The sequence below is a fragment of the Podarcis bocagei genome, assembly GCF_964188305.1.
Source record: "Podarcis bocagei genome assembly, chromosome: 16".
In the NCBI taxonomy this organism is placed as follows: domain Eukaryota; kingdom Metazoa; phylum Chordata; class Lepidosauria; order Squamata; family Lacertidae; genus Podarcis; species Podarcis bocagei.
This window is the reverse complement of record NC_138142.1, coordinates 25,278,792-25,295,288: the sequence shown is the minus strand read 5'-3', so window position 1 is coordinate 25,295,288 and position 16,497 is coordinate 25,278,792. Positions and strand designations below refer to the sequence as shown.

The 16,497-nt window shown below is 51.0% G+C and overlaps 1 protein-coding gene across 1 annotated transcript in view; it reads right to left on the bottom strand.

Moving 5' to 3' along the window:
* The window catches only part of VANGL2 (VANGL planar cell polarity protein 2), a 43,426-nt gene that overhangs the window by 4,039 nt on the left and 22,890 nt on the right, over window positions 1–16,497 (bottom strand). Inside the window, exons 3-8 of the mRNA XM_081174575.1 lie at window positions 8,066–8,341; window positions 6,912–7,032; window positions 5,182–5,789; window positions 2,999–3,135; window positions 1,537–1,672; window positions 865–1,096 (exon numbers count right to left, since the gene is read on the bottom strand). Coding sequence (XP_081030701.1) covers window positions 865–1,096; window positions 1,537–1,672; window positions 2,999–3,135; window positions 5,182–5,789; window positions 6,912–7,032; window positions 8,066–8,136 — 1,305 coding nt within the window. The 5' untranslated portion in view covers window positions 8,137–8,341. The remainder of the gene's footprint in view (window positions 1–864; window positions 1,097–1,536; window positions 1,673–2,998; window positions 3,136–5,181; window positions 5,790–6,911; window positions 7,033–8,065; window positions 8,342–16,497) is intronic.

The window sequence follows — 16,497 nt, the reverse complement described above, 5'->3', positions numbered from 1 at the left end:
GAATGGCTAGGGTCTGGGTTTCCTCAGTGTTGAAGGTCACTTTGGAAAATTGCTGAGTGTTATTATTTAAACAGAAGAAAAGCCATTTTTTTAAGAGCTAAATTTGAACCTTCAAGTTCAGAGGCAGTCTATCTCTGAATGCTGGCTGATGGGGATATGCAACTATGGGATGGGCTGCTGCCGTCAGGACAACGGACCAGGTCCAAGCCTTGTTATGATCCAGAAGAGCTCTACTTAACTATGCCAAAATGGCATAGCAACAACAGTGACTCTTGGACACATAAGTAAAGGTAAAGAGACCCCTGACCATTAGGGTCCAGTCGTGACCGACTCTGGGGTTGCGGCGCTCATCTCGCTTTATTGGCCGAGGGAGCCAGCGTACAGCTTCCGGGTCATGTGGCCAGCATGACTAAGCCGCTTCTGGTGAACCAGAGCAGCGCACGGAAACGCCGTTTACCTTCCCACTAGAGTGGTATCTATTTATCTACTTGCACTTTGATGTGCTTTCAAACTGCTACATTGGCAGGAGCTGGGACAGAGCAACGGGAGCTCACCCCGTCACAGGATTCGAACTGCCAACCTTCTGATCGGCAAGTCCTAGGCTCTGTGGTTTAACCCACAATGTCACCCGCGTCTCTCTCGGACACATACCCACACCCAAATATTCTAGGTTGCACACCATTATTAATCCTAATCAAGGGCCATTAAAATTAATGGGCATGACTCTCTTGGGCCCATTAATTTCAGTAGGTCTGCCCCACATATAATTTAGTGGGATATGATGCAGTTTCTGTAGAAGAATCCTATATAACATTAACAGGACAGCCATTTATCTCGGCTGGCCCTCTGATCTCCCTTGGCTACCTTAGGCGTCATGTCGTGTGTGATGCAGAACTCCAGGTGCTGCAGGATGCTCTCCATCGTGTGGTACGGCTGCTGCTTCGTGGTCCTCAGGTACTTCTGCATGGCCCGGGCCATGGAGGCAAAGATGGCCTGCGCCGCCTCTCGCGGGTCCATGATCTCCCGCGGGTTTTTCTGGTCCTCCTCCTGGAGCCGTTTGATATGAGTGAAGGCCTCCTCCACAGCCACCACCAGCCTGTCGGGACAAGAGGGGTCCTGTGATATAGTAAGCTAAGCCATGGACTGCGGAACCCATTGCATGCTCACCTCTCAAAGCCACAGCGAGGGGAGAGGAGGGAGTGGAGGGAAGGAAAAGGAGCAAAAGGTATCAGAACGTTTGCAGAAGGAAGGAAAGGCTGCAGTGTGAATTTCATAAATGTGCAAAAACAACACAATTTCACAAGCCATTACTGTATAAAACGAATGCATTTTAAGTTGTTAAACCGATGAAACAAGTTTAGGTTCGCTAGGGAAGTCAGCACTGCCCGATTTCCCAGAATTTCCATAAATTTCACAACTCTGCCTCGAGGAGTTTACAGTGCATAATGTCAACTGTAAGGACTTGGCAAGCCAAGCTCAGTTTCTTCTCTGCTGTGGGACGAACAGGAACACACAGCCACCCCCTTTTGTGCATACCTTGCGCGTCTCTTGCGCACCCTGCGCTCATGCTCAGCCTCCTCGTAGTAATACTCATTGTGGCTGTTGTCCCTCCGTCGTGCCGCTGCAGCAATGACAGCCCGCGACTGGCTTGTTGAGTTGTTGGTTGTGTTTTCTGGAGGACGGGAACAGAGAAGGGAATCAAGAAGGCTTGAAATTCTGGCCACCACCTTTTGCAATCACACATAGAGCGCTGAGAGTTTGTTAGGAGATCCCAATTCCCCTCCTACAATTCCCGGAGTGGCTTAACAATCATTCTTCTTTTTCCAGGAAACTTTGGGAAATATTACTCTGGGAGAGTAATGGGGGTGGGAGGTGGCTCCTAATAACTCTCAGTAATCTTAACAAACTACAGCTCCCAGGATTCTTTGGGGGAAGCCATGACAGTTGAAAGTTGTATCATAGTGCTTTAAATATATGGTGTGAATGTGGCCAAAGAGGAGAGAGGAAACAGCAGTGAAGAGGCAGGCCTGTGCAGGATGGTGGGGGGGGGGGGGACGGGGACCAGAGGAGGGAGCATAATTCAATGGAAGAGCAGCCACTGCATGCTCAGCTGGGGTACCAACTTGAATAAAATATGGGGGGGGACAGGTAACCCCCACCTCATATAATCCAGTGGTACCTCAGGTTACATATGCTTCAGGTTACAGACTCCGCTAACCCGGAAATAGTGCTTCAGGTTAAGAACTTTGCTTCAGGATGAGAACAGCGGCGTGGCAGCAGCAGGAGGCCCCTTTAGCTAAAGTGGTGCTTCAGGTTAAGAACAGTTTCAGGTTAAGTACGGACCTCCAGAACGAATTAATTACTTAACCCGAGGTACCACTGTAAATGACATGACATGATGCACACACACCATTTGAATGGCAATGTCCATCAATGTGTGTGTGTGTGTGTGTGTGTGTGTGTGTGTGTGTGTGTGAGAGAGAGAGAGAGAGAGAGAGAGAGAGAGAGAGAGAGAGAGAGAAAAGGGACCTCAGCCCCTAGGAGTTGGCTCCTATGATGCTGGGTTCAAACCCCAGCCCTCCCATTCAGAAGACTGAAGGGAACAGGTTAGAGCCCTAGGAAAGAGTCTTGACAGGCTGAGTGGGTCAACGGTCTGACAATTTGCAAGACTGCTTCACATGTACACCTAGCTCAGCTGGTTAGAGCACCATGCTGATAATGCCCAGTTGGCAGATTCAATCCCCATATGGGAAAGCTGCATACTCCTGCATTGCAAGGGGTTGTGGACCAGCTCAGTGTTTCCCAAACTTGATTCTCCAGCTGTTTTCAGACTACAATTCCCATCATCCCTGACCACTGGTCTTGCTAGTTAAAGATGATGGGAGTTGTAGTCCAAAAACAGCTGAAGACACAACGTTGGGAAACACCGGACTAGATGAGCCTCAGGGTCCCTTTCCAAGTCTACGGTGTTATGATTCAGAGAGCCAGGATCGCTCACCCTCGCCAAGGGAGTACACCTTGAAGCCAGACATCTTCTTGGAGAGAACAGACTTTGGGAGGTTGAGGAGGGCCGGGTTGTAGACCGGGAAGTCGTGGTAGTAGTTCTCCAGGATCCACACAGCAACTCGCTGGATGCTGCAAGGAGGCAGAGAAAGAAAAGGGGGTCCTCGGATGAAGGGAAGCATAATTGATTGACTGGTTGATTAATGGAGTCTCCAGTGCCCGCAGCCTGTTACTTATTTCATTCATTTTAATAATACAACAATAGCAATTATTTCATTATTTATATGCCACCCACCTGGCTGGGTTGCCCCAGAGCTGCTCTGGGCGGCTCCGAACAAAGTACCGTATTTTTCGCACTATAGGACGCACTTTTTCCCCTCCAAAAATGAAGGGGAAATGTGTGTGCGTCCTATGGTGCGAATGCAGGCTTTTGCTGAAGCCTGGAGAGCGAGAGGGGTCCGTGCGCACCGACCCCTCTCGCTCTCCAGGCTTCAGGAAGCTATCCCAAGTCTTGCAAGCCCGGCGGGATGTCCCGCGGGCTCGCAAGGCTTGCGGGCAGCAGCCTGCACCCAAAAGCTGGGGACAGCGGGGAGGCGCAGAGCCGCCACCCCGCTATTCCCCGACCTGATCTGGAGGCTGGCGGGGGGAGAAGCAAGCCTGCTTCTCCCCCCCCAGCCCCACAAGCTCGGGGGATAGGGGGATGGCGAAGCGCCGCCATTCCGCTATTCCCTGACCTGATCTGGAGGCTGGGGGTGGGAGAAGCAAGCCTGCTTCTCCCCCCCCCCCCCACCATCCCCACAACCTCCAGATCAGGTCGGGGAATAGCGGGATGGCAGCGCTCCGCCATCCCGCTATTCCCCGACCTGATCTGGAGGCTGGGGGTGGGAGAAGGAAGCCTGCTTCTCCCCCCCCCCACCATCCCCACAACCTCCAGATCAGGTCGGGGAATAGCGGGATGGCAGCGCTCCGCCATCCCGCTATTCCCCGACCTGATCTGGAGGCTGGGGATGGGAGAAGCAAGCCTGCTTCTCCCCCCCACCATCCCCACAACCTCCAGATCAGGTCGGGGAATAGCGGGATGGCAGCGCTCCGCCATCCCGCTATTCCCCGACCTGATCTGGAGGCTGGGGGTGGGAGAAGCAAGCCTGCTTCTCCCCCCCACCATCCCCACAACCTCCAGATCAGGTCGGGGAATAGCAGGATGGCAGGCTTCAGGAGAGCCCCACCGCCAGCCCCACAAGCTCGGGGGACAGCGGGAGAGGCGCAGCGCGCCCTTCCCGCTGTCCCCCGACTTGGTTAGAAGGATGGGGGGGGAGCCTGCTCCTCCCCGTCGCCAGCCCCGCAAACTCGGGAGACAGCGGGAGAGGCGCAGCGCGCCATTCCCGCTGTCCCCCGACTTGGTTAGAAGGCTGGCGGGGGGAGAAGCCTGCTCCTCCCCGTCGCCAGCCCCGCAAACTCGGGAGACAGCGGCAGGGGCGCAGCGCGCCCTTCCCGCTGTCCCCCGACTTGGTTAGAAGGCTGGCCCAGCCCCGCAAACTCGGGGGACAGCGGGAGAGGCGCAGCGCGCCATTCCGCTGTCTCCCGACATGGTTTGGAGGCTGGCGGAAGGCTTCCTCCTCCCCCAGCCCCGCAAGCTCCCAGAGCGATGCCAAAGCTGCGCGCAGCTTCGGCATGGCTCTGGGTCCCGTTCTGGGGGAGGGGGAAGCTCGGGCTTCCCCGCCCCAGCCCCGCGCCTGGCGGGGGGGGGGATAATTTTTTTTTGCCTTTATTCCCCCCCCCCCAATCTAGGTGCGTCCTATGGACCGGTGCGTCCAATAGTCCGAAAAATACGGTATTTAAAGCACAATAAAACATCAGCCATTAAAAACTCCCCTGGAAAGGGGATGTCAACAACAAATAGTTGTTTACCTGTCAGATGGGAGATGTATTTTTTTAAAAAAAATCTTACTGAAGTCAATCAAACAAATCAATCCTGGCCTTCAGCACCCCAAGATGTGTGTTTTCATGCTGCACTCTACTCTTGTGAATGTAACGTGTCTGAACCTTTTTTAAAAAAAAATTAAATTGTTGTAACCCGTCCTAGGACGTGCTGGCAAAGGGCAGGTCGTTGTCATCATCATCATGATCAGAACAAGCTGTACCACCAACTGTGCACCCTCCACTGCAGCCCTTCCTCACCTGAGGTGGCCGACGTTATAAAACCGGCTCGCCCCGTCGGTGGAGCGAACAACCTTGAGGGTGAAATGGGGCTGGAGCTGCCGCAGCTCGAGGAGAACCACGGCCAGGTAGTGGACAAAGAGAAGGGCATCCACCAGGGAGACGGCGTACTGGACAATGCCCTGGTAGTTGGTGTCGTGAGAGTCCAAGATCCGGACGCCGTAGAAGAGCCAGTAGGAGACGACCAGGAGGAAGACGAGCACCATGAGGAGAGCGCGGAAGACGAAGATCCGCGGGAAGAAGGCCTTGGGGCGGCGGAAGAAGAGGGCCCAGCTGCCCAGCAGGAGGATGAGGAGCTTGAAGGCCACCGAGATGAAGAGCCCCTCGCAAGGCGTCCCACAAGGCTCCAGCCGCTCCCCCCACAGCAGCTGGGGCAGCAGCATGAAGGCCAAGGGCGTGAGGAAGGAGAGGAGGGCCAGGGCCCCGCCCAGCGAGACGCCCAGGTGGCGGGAGCAGTCCAGGTGGGCGCTGTCCTCCATGTCCTTGGTGATGCGCGTGATGTCATCGTGGGAGATGCTGTGCTCAGACGTGCCCGTCACCACTGTGGTGGTCTCTCCCCAGTTGTCGTCCTGCAAAAGAAGGGAAAGGGCCAAGCAGGGGCAGGTGAGGGAGCAGGCAGACACCTCATGGTAGGACACCTTCTTGCACCAAGAAGGGTCAAGTCTTGGGGTGCTGAGCACGGCTTTCCTCTGCTACAAACAGGTGCCAGTAATGGCAGAGAGGAACAGGCCAGGTGGACTGACTCTGCCTGAAAGCTTCTTCAGGTGTACTTCAGCAGACGGGTACTGCTCCTCCCTTGTCTAGTCACACGCCTGTAAGAGCCTGCAGGATCAGGTCAATAACTCATCTAGTCCATCGTCCGGTTCTCACAGGGGCCAACCAGATGCCTGAATGGGAAACCTGCAAACGGGACCTGAGCAAAAAGAGCAACTCTTCACGCCTGCAGTTTTCCAGCAACTGGGATTCAGAAGCATTTGCTTCCTCTGACCATGGAGGCAAACAGAGCAGAGCCAAAGCGGCCAGTAGCCGTTGATAGCCTTAACATCCACAGATTTGTCCATCCCTCTTTCTAAAGTCAGCCCTGCCTCCCGTGAGAGTGAGTTGAATAGTTTATGCACCACGTGAAGGTTCTGTCCTGAACCTTCCAACATTCCACTTTGTGGGATGTCCCAGAGTTCTAGTATGAGAGAAGGAGAAAAACTTTTCTTTATGCATCTTCTTCGTGCCGTGCATAATTTCATAAAGTTCTTTCGTGTCACCCCTTACTCGCACTTCCCCCCCCTCAAAATATAGTCTGGCCCACCACATGGTCTGAGGTCCGGACGGTGGACCGACCCATGGCTGAAAAAGGTTGCTGACCCCTGATCTAGCTCGACTCCCTGCAATGCAGGAATATGCAGCTGTCCCATACAGGGATCGAACCAGCAACCTTGGCGTTATCAGCACCATGCTCAAACCAACTGAGCTATCCAGGCCGACGTGCAGGTTTGCCTGCCGCTGCTTCTCTCCTTTACTGAACAAAGCACATGGAAGTTCCCTGGAACATTTGCCCAGCCCAACCTCAGAATAAATCACTCGCTGTTTGGGTGTTAGCTGGTTGGGAAAGCCAGCCAGGAAAAGGCGGGCAGGAGGTGGTGGCCACTGGCCCTCGCAGGGGGGCTTCCCTCTTTACTTGGCCACAAGCCACTCACCCTTTCGTCGCCTCGAGTTGACTCGTTGTCCAGCAGGGGCTCCCCAGGGGCCTGGATGGTCACCGACTTGTCCCCTCGACTCCCATCTCGACTCTTGGAACGGTGCCGCTCCCGTCGATCTCTGCAATGGGCAGAGGGGAGGAAGAGATGCACGCTGAGAACCATGGAAGGAAATAGGACACTGCCCTGCTCAGCACCTCAGGGCAGCTACAGCCCACCAAGTCCTCCATCTTGTCTTCGCAGTCGCCTACAGACACAGCCCCACAGTTCTGCAGCTGTTGGACCCGCAGGAAGGTGCCTTCAACAGAATCAGGCCCTTAACCCACTGAGCTCACACATGCACACACACAATGTTTCGCAATATATTGCCAGGTCAAAAACTATAAAACCGGTCACAATATGAGCTTCAAACCGGTTTTGGACAATATATCAATATACTGCCCAGCCCTATTGTCATGTTTGCTCATTAAACATTTCCAGTTCTTATTTACTTGAGTGTAATGTGCATCTTTCTTGATCAAATTCACTCACAAAAACTAGGGTGTGCATTAGATTTGATGGTGCTTTTGGTTTCAAGGTTTTGAAAATTGAGGTGCGCAGTGGTTCGATACAGTAATGTGTAACTAAAGCTTATTGTCATTGTTTTGTAACATTGCAGCAATGGACAAATTTGTATTATAACTTTTAAATTTGTCTGGAGTTTATTATTATGACTTGTTTTAAAATTAAACTTAATAATAATAATAATAATAATAATAATAATAATAATAATAATAAGGCAGAGTGTACGAAGAACAGAGCTGTGTGCAAGAGTACTTCATGTTCCTCTTCCTAGACACAAGGTGGGCAGAGACAAGGGAACCCCTTGAACCCAAGTTGCTCAGAGCTTTGTACATTAATGCAGAGTCCCAGGGCAGCCCCACATGAGAGCTCACTGCAACAATTTAAACCATGGTTTCCCAAACTTGGGTCTCCAGCTGGTTTTGGACTACAGTTCCCATCATCCCTGACCACTGGTCCTGCCAGCTAGCGATGATGGGAGTTGTAGTACAACAACAACTGGAGGCCCAATTTTGGGAAACCCTGGTTTAAACCAACTGCTCCCCCTGGCTCAAAGCGGGAGGCCCAAGGGTGCAGCCTGCCGGCAGACTCACCTATGCTTCCGGGAGCTGCGGGAATGCCCGGACTTGTAGGAGTACCCGGAATACTGAGACTCGTTGTCCATGTTGTCAGAGCGCCGCGCCTTGTAGCGGTCCACGTTGATGGACTTAGGTCTCCCAGGCCCCGGGACAGCCGCCAAGGCAGCCGCTGCCTCTTTCAGAGTGGGTTTCTTCAGGCCGAGGGGCACCTTCAGAAAGTCAACTTTCACCTTGAGGGACTCTATTTTGATCGGCTAGCTGGGCTCGTCTTAGAAGAAAAAAGGGGGGCACCTGCAGAAGGAGAGAGGCAGAAACTGCTTAACCATGCTCATCACGCCCAGCCCTCGAGACAAGTCGGGAGAGAGCATATGGTATGATCTGCAGCTGAAGGAGTGGGATGTTTAATGCATATTTACTAAGAAAAGACAAAGAAAAGAGGACCCCGCATGTAGAAAAGCAGCACTTCAAGCTAGAACCCTTCTACCTGATATGCTAGAATTCCACCTGCAGGGGTTTGTTTGTTTTTTAATGTGTTTGTGCAGAGGAGGGCGGGGAAGCTGGATATACCAGGAGGTGTGTGTCACACCTAAACTGACTATAAATCCAGGTGCTTCCTTCCTCCTTCCCCCTCTACCCCCATCCCCAACAGGTAAAACAGCAGGATCAGGGAGAGGAGAGGCTTATCTCCAGATCTGCAGGAAGTCACCCCACTAACCTTTTGGGGGCAGCCCTCTGGGGCCGAAATGCCAGCAGTAGGTGTAACAAACCCACATTCACACACAGCCCTGCCCTGTATTTAATCTGTGTAGATCAGCTGAGGAGAGTTTATCATTGCTTCCCCATCCTTCCCCCTGAAATTATCGATCTGAACATTGGGGAAGGAGACAATGTGCATTCCCATCAGGGTGCTGCTGAACAGAAAGATTTGCACCCAGTGCTGTGTCTACTTTAACTTTTTGTGTAAGGCATTGGAGGAGGGTTAGGAAATTTTGCTTTACAGTGGTACCTTGGTTTATGAACTTAATCCGTTCCAGAAGTCCATTCTTAAACCAAAGCATTCTTAAACCAAGGTGTGCTTTCCCATAGCAGTGGGGGACTCAATTTACACTCAACAGGAAGCGAAACATGTTCTGCTTCCAAGGCAAAGCTCACAAACCAAAACACCTACTTTGCAGTTTTCTTAATCCAAGTTGTTCATAAACTAAGCTGTTCTTAAACCAAAGCAGCACTGTATTGGGGTCAACAGCCCCCCATGACAGCGGTCAGCCACTCCCTGCCACCAATTCTAGTCTAACCCCCTGCAATGTACAAATCTCAACTAAATCATTCTGTCCACTAGCTACTGGACTTCTTTCAAGGCATCCGCCCCAGTAAGAAACCAGCCCCTCCCCAGCCCAAACAATCAACTCTTACTTTAGAAGCCTTTGTCTCAGAAATAGGAACTATGGACACAGAGATCCCGATTCAAAAAAGAGTGACACACCCCATAATTTTCCTCAATACATTCAGGCTTTTCTCTCATCCCCCCCTCAAAAAAGCTCTCTCCCCATCTCCATACCCACACAAAAATGCTCAGTTGCGTAGGCCAGATCCCAGTTTCACGTACAAGATTTCCTTGATACCGAAAGCCCTCACCAGCACCACGTGATTAGACAGACCCGGTTATTAGGAGAATTAAAATGGGCCTGGGCTTCTAAATCCGAGTGTCTGGGTTACAAAGAAGCTTCTCCTGGAAGCGGGAACATCTTACCCCAAACAAGAAAGGACCTTACTGTGCTTGCTCAGTTATTTTCAACAGCTCCGGGGAAGGGAGGCTGAGGCAACCAGAAGTCAACACACATACACAAATGCACAGCGCCACTTGATTATTACCAATGTTGCAAAATGACGAGCGTTTCACATGACTTATGCTCGCATTAATGTTCTGCTCCAGATATCGCTTGCCTCAGAGCAAGCCCAGGGTTGGAGCCAAGGCAAGGAATCAGCCATCCAAGGCAAACGCGCCCACCGCAGGGCTTCGGGACTCTTGTCCGGGCAAGTCTGGCGCTCTGGGAGGAATCCCAGCCGGCTCGGCAAAGGGGCCTTCCAAAAAAAACCCAACCTGCCAGATCAGGTTCTTCCCCTCTCCCAGGGGAGGGGCCAGAACAGCAGAAGTAGAGTCAGCACCTCTGAGTCGCACCTCCAGATAAAAGGTCCACAGGGTGGCAGGAATGGGGCAAGGCCCCTCGCATGGCCTGAAGCCCTGCTGCCAGCCAGAGTGGGCGATACTGGGCCAGAGAAGCCAACAGTCCACGCTGATAGAAGGTAGCTTTTCTGATCTTCTCTGCCTCAGACTTCAGAGAGCTACTGCAGTCAGCAGGGTGAGGGTGAGAGGTCCTCAAAGTCTGGGGGCTTTGGGGCTCACGAGGAAATATAAGAGACGGTCGTGGGCTCCACAAAACAATCATAGAACTGTGGAGCTGGAAGGAACCGCGGGGACTATCTTGGCCAACCCCCTGCAATGCATGAATCTTTCACTGCCCTTGAAGACGACTCAGAAACTTCAACTGCCCAGAACTGGGGCTCTGTTTAGTTCTCAGATAACCCTTGTTTTTAAACACCTGCACTGGTTAATTTCTGGACCCTATTTAAGGTGTTTGTGTTTATAGCCTTAGATTCAGGCCTCCCTTCCCTATGGACCCCCTCGGGTATTAATATCAGCAGAGGGGGGCCCTCCTGGTTGGGGTCCACAGAAGCTCAGGGGGCGACAGCTCGGGAGAGGGCCTTCTCTGTGGCAGCCCCTAAGTTGTAGAATACCCTCTGCAGAGAGATGCATCCAGCACCTTCGTTATTCACCTTCTGTCAAATGCATCACTTTACCCTGGCTTTTGACATTTGAGATGCATATTTATTTATTTTTTTCTGTGGTTGTAAGTTGTCTTAAACTGTTTTTAATATTGTGTTTTAATAGCTGTCACCTGCCCTGCAACCTTAGGGTGAAGGGAATTAATAATAAAATAATAATAATAATAATAATAATAATAATAATAATAATAATAATAATAATAATAGCACCCAGTCAATATCTGCATACTACACGCTGGGGACAATCAACAGATGGGGGTTGCTGCCTCCACCTGCAGCCTCCCTCAGGAGTGTCCTGGAAAACACCTGGCTGGCCCTTGCATCCTGGAGGAGATACAGGCTCCCATTATGACCAAGGAAGGCAGAGGCGAGATGCAAGCATGTCATTACGAACTCTGGCCTTTATTACACACAAGAGGATCTGAGGCAGCCTTCCTGTGTGCTCTGTTTATTATCTTATCCACATCCCTCCAGTGTCTTGGGGGAGAAGCCTGTTCTCCTTCTACCTCATCCCAGTTTGTGGGCAATCTCACCACCCTGGGGCCATCACAAGTACTTCTGTCAGCTCTTCACAGTCCAAATATGTGCCGTTTGGCGGGGGGAGAGAGACATTAATTCTGGCCTGAGCTAGTAAAGTCCTCAGAAGAGGAAGCAAGCAGGCCAAACAGAAGGGCTCTGCAACCTCCATTCCACACAAGCCAAACAGCCCACCCCCCACCTGTGGCTGATCTAGGAAAGACCCCCTCACACATATCCCAAATGATGTCACAGGATGCTGGCCAACCTAAGCTACTCCATTTTTGGTCACCAACCCTGTAACCTATTTAAACCAAATTTATCAAGGCAAAAAGGGGAACTTGTTCCAAAAACAAGCTGCACAGAGGCAGGTTTTTAAAAAAGGGAAATGCAAAAAGCTGCATTCCTGTAGCCAAAGGTGAGGATTTCTCATTCGCCGCACAAGGCAGCCAATCTGTGCAGATGTCTTGTTGCTATTTGTTTCTGCATTGTTTTATTTGATGTTTTAATGTGTTGTAAACCGCTTTGAGATTCCCCCCCCCCTAAAATATAAAGCGGTATAGAAATGAAATTTGTTGTTGTTTCATCGTTTAAAAAAGGTGACTAGACAATCCGTTGTGGAGACCGTAACTTAGATTTAAGGTGCCATTTGGCAATTAGCTTAAATATCTTGAGTTTCTAATTCTGCTACCGGCCTTGGGAGTAAGGAGCGCAGATGTGGACCTGGCTGCCAAAACAAGCAGGAAACCTACATGGGCTTTCAGTGTTGCTCCTCAAATGGGTCACATGCCTGAGTGCAGGGCGCGGGTCCCTAAAGCAGGGGTGGGGAGCAGCTCCACCAGCGATGCTTTGATGGTGCCCAGCTGCTGTTTAATTACCAGGCCTTCCACTTCTCTCCTCTCAGGGCCTCCAGGTATGACTTACCTGCACCATTCCAGACTCAAAAGCGCAGACGTGTGCATGGTAGAGGGGGAGAGAAGGGAAGGGGGAGCAACTGCAGGAACGAACAAGGCGTGTCCCATCACCCTCCCTCCCCGCAGGCCAGGCCCCAAAGGGAGATTGATTCAGCCACTTCTCTCCAGATTCTCCGAGAATCTGAATCACAGGTCGACCACCCCAGCGCACCTTGCAAGCTCACGCCCAAAACCACTGCCAAGGAGTCCCCCAGTTCAAAAGGAAGATAAGGGAGAATTACGTGCTCTGCGCAATGCCAGAGGGTTAGAGCAAAGGCCTAATAAGTTTTCTGTCGGAGGAGTGCAAAGAGGGCTTTGCCTGTGGCAGGTGGAGAACTGGATCTACCTGCAGCGGGGCAAGTCAACAGCCCAATCCGGGTTTTGATCCAAAAACGCCCCTTTTACATGCAACACACCCCGGCACACAAAGGCAAGGGGGAAGGCCATGGACCAATTAAAGATGGCGGCTACGGAATGGATCCATGCCAAGTCAGCAGCACCTGCGGCTAGTTAAGATAATAAAGGCAGCATACCAATGCTTCTTTGGAAATCAAAATGAGAAAGCCAGAGACAAGGGGTTGAGGAGAGCCCTGCCACTAATTCCCGGTGGAGGCTTGGGCAAGCCACTCAATGCAAGACACACTACAGCAGCCATCCCCAGCCTGGGGCCCTCCAGATGTTCTTGATCACAACTCCCCATCAGCCCTTGTCGCTTGGGACTACAACACCTATCAGACTGATCTAGTTGAGACTGGATTAGATGACCCTTGAGGGTCCCCTTCCAACTCTTCAGTTCTATGTTTCTGTGATGGATCTGGTTGTCCAAAACATCTGGAAGGCACCAGTTGGCAAAGACTATGTTCCTCTAGGGATGTCAGAAGTTACCTTTTACAAAGTCTGCCTTTTTTATCCCTTTCATAAAATTTATATGCCACTTGATTGTAGGGGGAAAACCCTCAAAATGATTTATTAATCCATCTAGCTCAGTGCTGTTCTGCACTGACTGCAGCAGCTGTCCAGGGTTTCAGCCTGGAGTCTTTCCCCAGCCTCCCTGAAGATGTCACCTGGAATTTCTGCATGCAAAGCAGAAGTTCTACGTCCAAGGTACAGTCCCTTCTTCCCCTGGCTTGCCCAGAGCTCAGCGAACCCAAAAAACCCAAACACTGATTCAGAAGCTTTTTAAAAAATCAACAAAACCAGCGTCCCCAATTATTTGGGCAGCCTTTTATAATTTTACCTTTGATTTTAATCATTATTCAAATGTTTTAAACTGCTGCTTTTTAACTGATTTCATTGATATTTTATTCTTTTTTGAAACCACTTTGGAGGTTGTTTCTTGCAATCAAGGGGGGGGTACATAAATTTTTCAAGATAGATGACTATTTTTAAAAATGACTTGTATTAAAAATATTGGTTTTAAAAAACTGCAGACAGGCTTTTCCTTAGAAGAGGCCTTCCCCATTCACAGAGGTGCTGTGCTGCCACGTGTGCGAATCACCCAGAAGCAGGATACTCCTCCCTGCCTGCCTGTTTCAAAAATAATTGTTTTAACTGCATGCAAAGTCATGCAACTAACAGAACAGCTCAAGCCAATTTCCATTGCTCAACCAACACTGTGCTGATCGTGCGTTCCCTCAGCTGAGTCCTCCTGACTACCACCAGCCCTTTATTATTGATCTCTTCCTCCTCACAGTCTTCAGCTTTCCCCTCCGCAAAATGGACCTCCTCCTCCATCTCTGAGTCTGACCAGGCCAAAACACAACAGCAGCAGCAACAGCAGCAGCAGCAGCAATAACAGACCATGCTGAGCTGCCTCAGCAAAACAGAGCCCAAACACAAAGCGCCAGAGGCCCCCCTCTGGAACAGCAGGACTGCAAGAGGCTTCAGCTGGAAGAGTTGCCCCCCCTCCCCCAGATTACAAGGCTTCCTTGGCAATAGTTTTATGGGAAACCGGGGGGGGGGGGAGTGTGTGTGGAAAGAAAGGGAAAGCTAAGAGGAGAATGAAAGGAGGCAAAATGTCCTCAATGTGCAATCAACCGTATGGCTAAGAAATAAGACCGCGGCGCTTCTGCTTTGGGCTTAAAGGCAGCAAAGGGACAGGCCAGTTCAGAGCAGGGATGAGGAACCACCAGATGTTGTGGGACTCCGACTCCCATCGGCCACAGGCAGCCTGGCCAATGGGAGTTGTAGTCCCACAACATCTGGAGAGTCCCCAGGGGTTGTCTCCTTCCCTGGTTGAGAATAACGGCCTGCTCTCGGCATGCAGAAGCTCCCAGACTCTATCCCAGGTCCTCCTCAGCTAAATGGAATCTGACATTTTTCTGCCTGATACCTCAGGAAGCTACTAAGTGGGCAAATCACCTGGCTTGGTCTAAGGCCGGCTTAAACTGCAAACAAGACTGTCTACATGAGAAGGGTCTTTTCCCAACCAGGTCAGGCTAACTGGCAACCATGCAGAGCATCTTCTCTGACCAGAGGCGGCTGAGCTTCACCAAAGACTAAGCCAGTTCTGCTCCCCGATATCCTGTTAGCTGGAAATGGCAGGGGTTGAACATGGGGTCTTCAGCACACAGAGACATGGATGTAATTGATCACAGAGTCATGGGTGCTCCCAGTGTGAGGGGTAAAAGCAGGCAGAGCACAGCATGGGCCAGAGACACCACGCATTTACATGTATTTTCCAGGGACAGTCCTGGATTTACAGAAGCCATCCCAGTTTCTGATTTGATCCCAGAATGTCCTGCTTTTCCTTAGGACATCCCTATTTTCATCGGAGAAATGTTGCAGAGTAGGGAGCTATGCAACCCAGAGCCAAGAAGATAAGTAACTATCCAGTGGAACCTCGGGTTACAGGCACTTCAGGTTACAGACTCCGCTAACCCAGAAATAGAACCTCGAGTTAAGAACTTTGCTTCAGGATGAGAACAGAAATCGTGCTCTGGCGGCGCAGTGGCAGCTGGAGGCCCCATTAGCTAAAGTGGTGCTTCAGGTTAAGAATAGCTTCAGGTTAAGAACAGACCTCCGGAACGAATTAAGTACTTAACCCAAGGTACCACTGTATACGACCATTAGAAGACATCCGAAGACAACTCTACATAGTTTTATTATGTTTTTTATATGTTGGAAGTTGCCCAGAGTGGCTAGGACAACCCAGCCAGATGGGCGGGTATGTATGTATGCATGCATATTATTATTATTGTTGTTGTTGTTGTTGTTGTTGTTGTTGTTGTTGTTGTTGTTGTTGTTGTTGTTATATAATATGAACCTATTTTCATCAGAGAAATGTTGGAGGGTATGCATTTAAAGAACTATGGTACCACTATCAAGTCATGGCTTCTCCCAAAGAATTCTGGGAGGGGAGCCATTGTTTGTTAAGGGTGCTGAGAGTTGTTAGGAGACCCCTGTTCCCCTCACAGAGCTACAATTCGCAAGGTTCCCTGCGAGGAGGGAATTGATAAACCACTCTGTGAATTGTTGCTCCAGAAGAAGAATTAGGGGGGTGCAGCGTCTCATCACAACTCTCAGTACCCTCAGTAAACAATGGTATGGTGGGGTTGTGGCCTGACTTCATGGAGGTGGGGGCACATGGGCAGGCCTTATCCCGCACTGTTGCTGTGGGGTTCCCAATTGTGGGGAGGGCCTATGTGCAATAAGCAGACCTCCCCCTTCACAGAGCAGCCTCCAAAGCACAGGCAGGGAATAGGACTCATGTCACTGAAGAAAGTGGGGTGTGTGCTTAGTGAGGAGAAGAGATGGAATTTTTGCTCTTGTCCAAACTCTTTCGCCTCAAAGAGACGAAATGGGGAATATGGGGAGAGGGGAAAGAAAGAGGACGAAGAACGGGCGGCGGCGGGGAGAGAGTGGCCTTTTGTGCAAGATGCCAGGAGATTTTCTTGCACATTTATCACAAGAGGAAACAAAAGCTCGCCCTGCAAACATGCACACCCTGGTTGCCTAGGCGATGGCAACAAGGCCTGAGAGCTTGCAGGCCAGCATCCAAAGCGAACTAAAGCAGAAGGGGGGGAGGAACTGGGGGGGAGTGTTCCCTTGCCTCCCCGCCTTCTCCCCACCCCCCTTCCAAGGTTTGTTTGGAGGGAGGCAGAGGGTTTTCTTAAGAAACAATGCAGCAGAAGA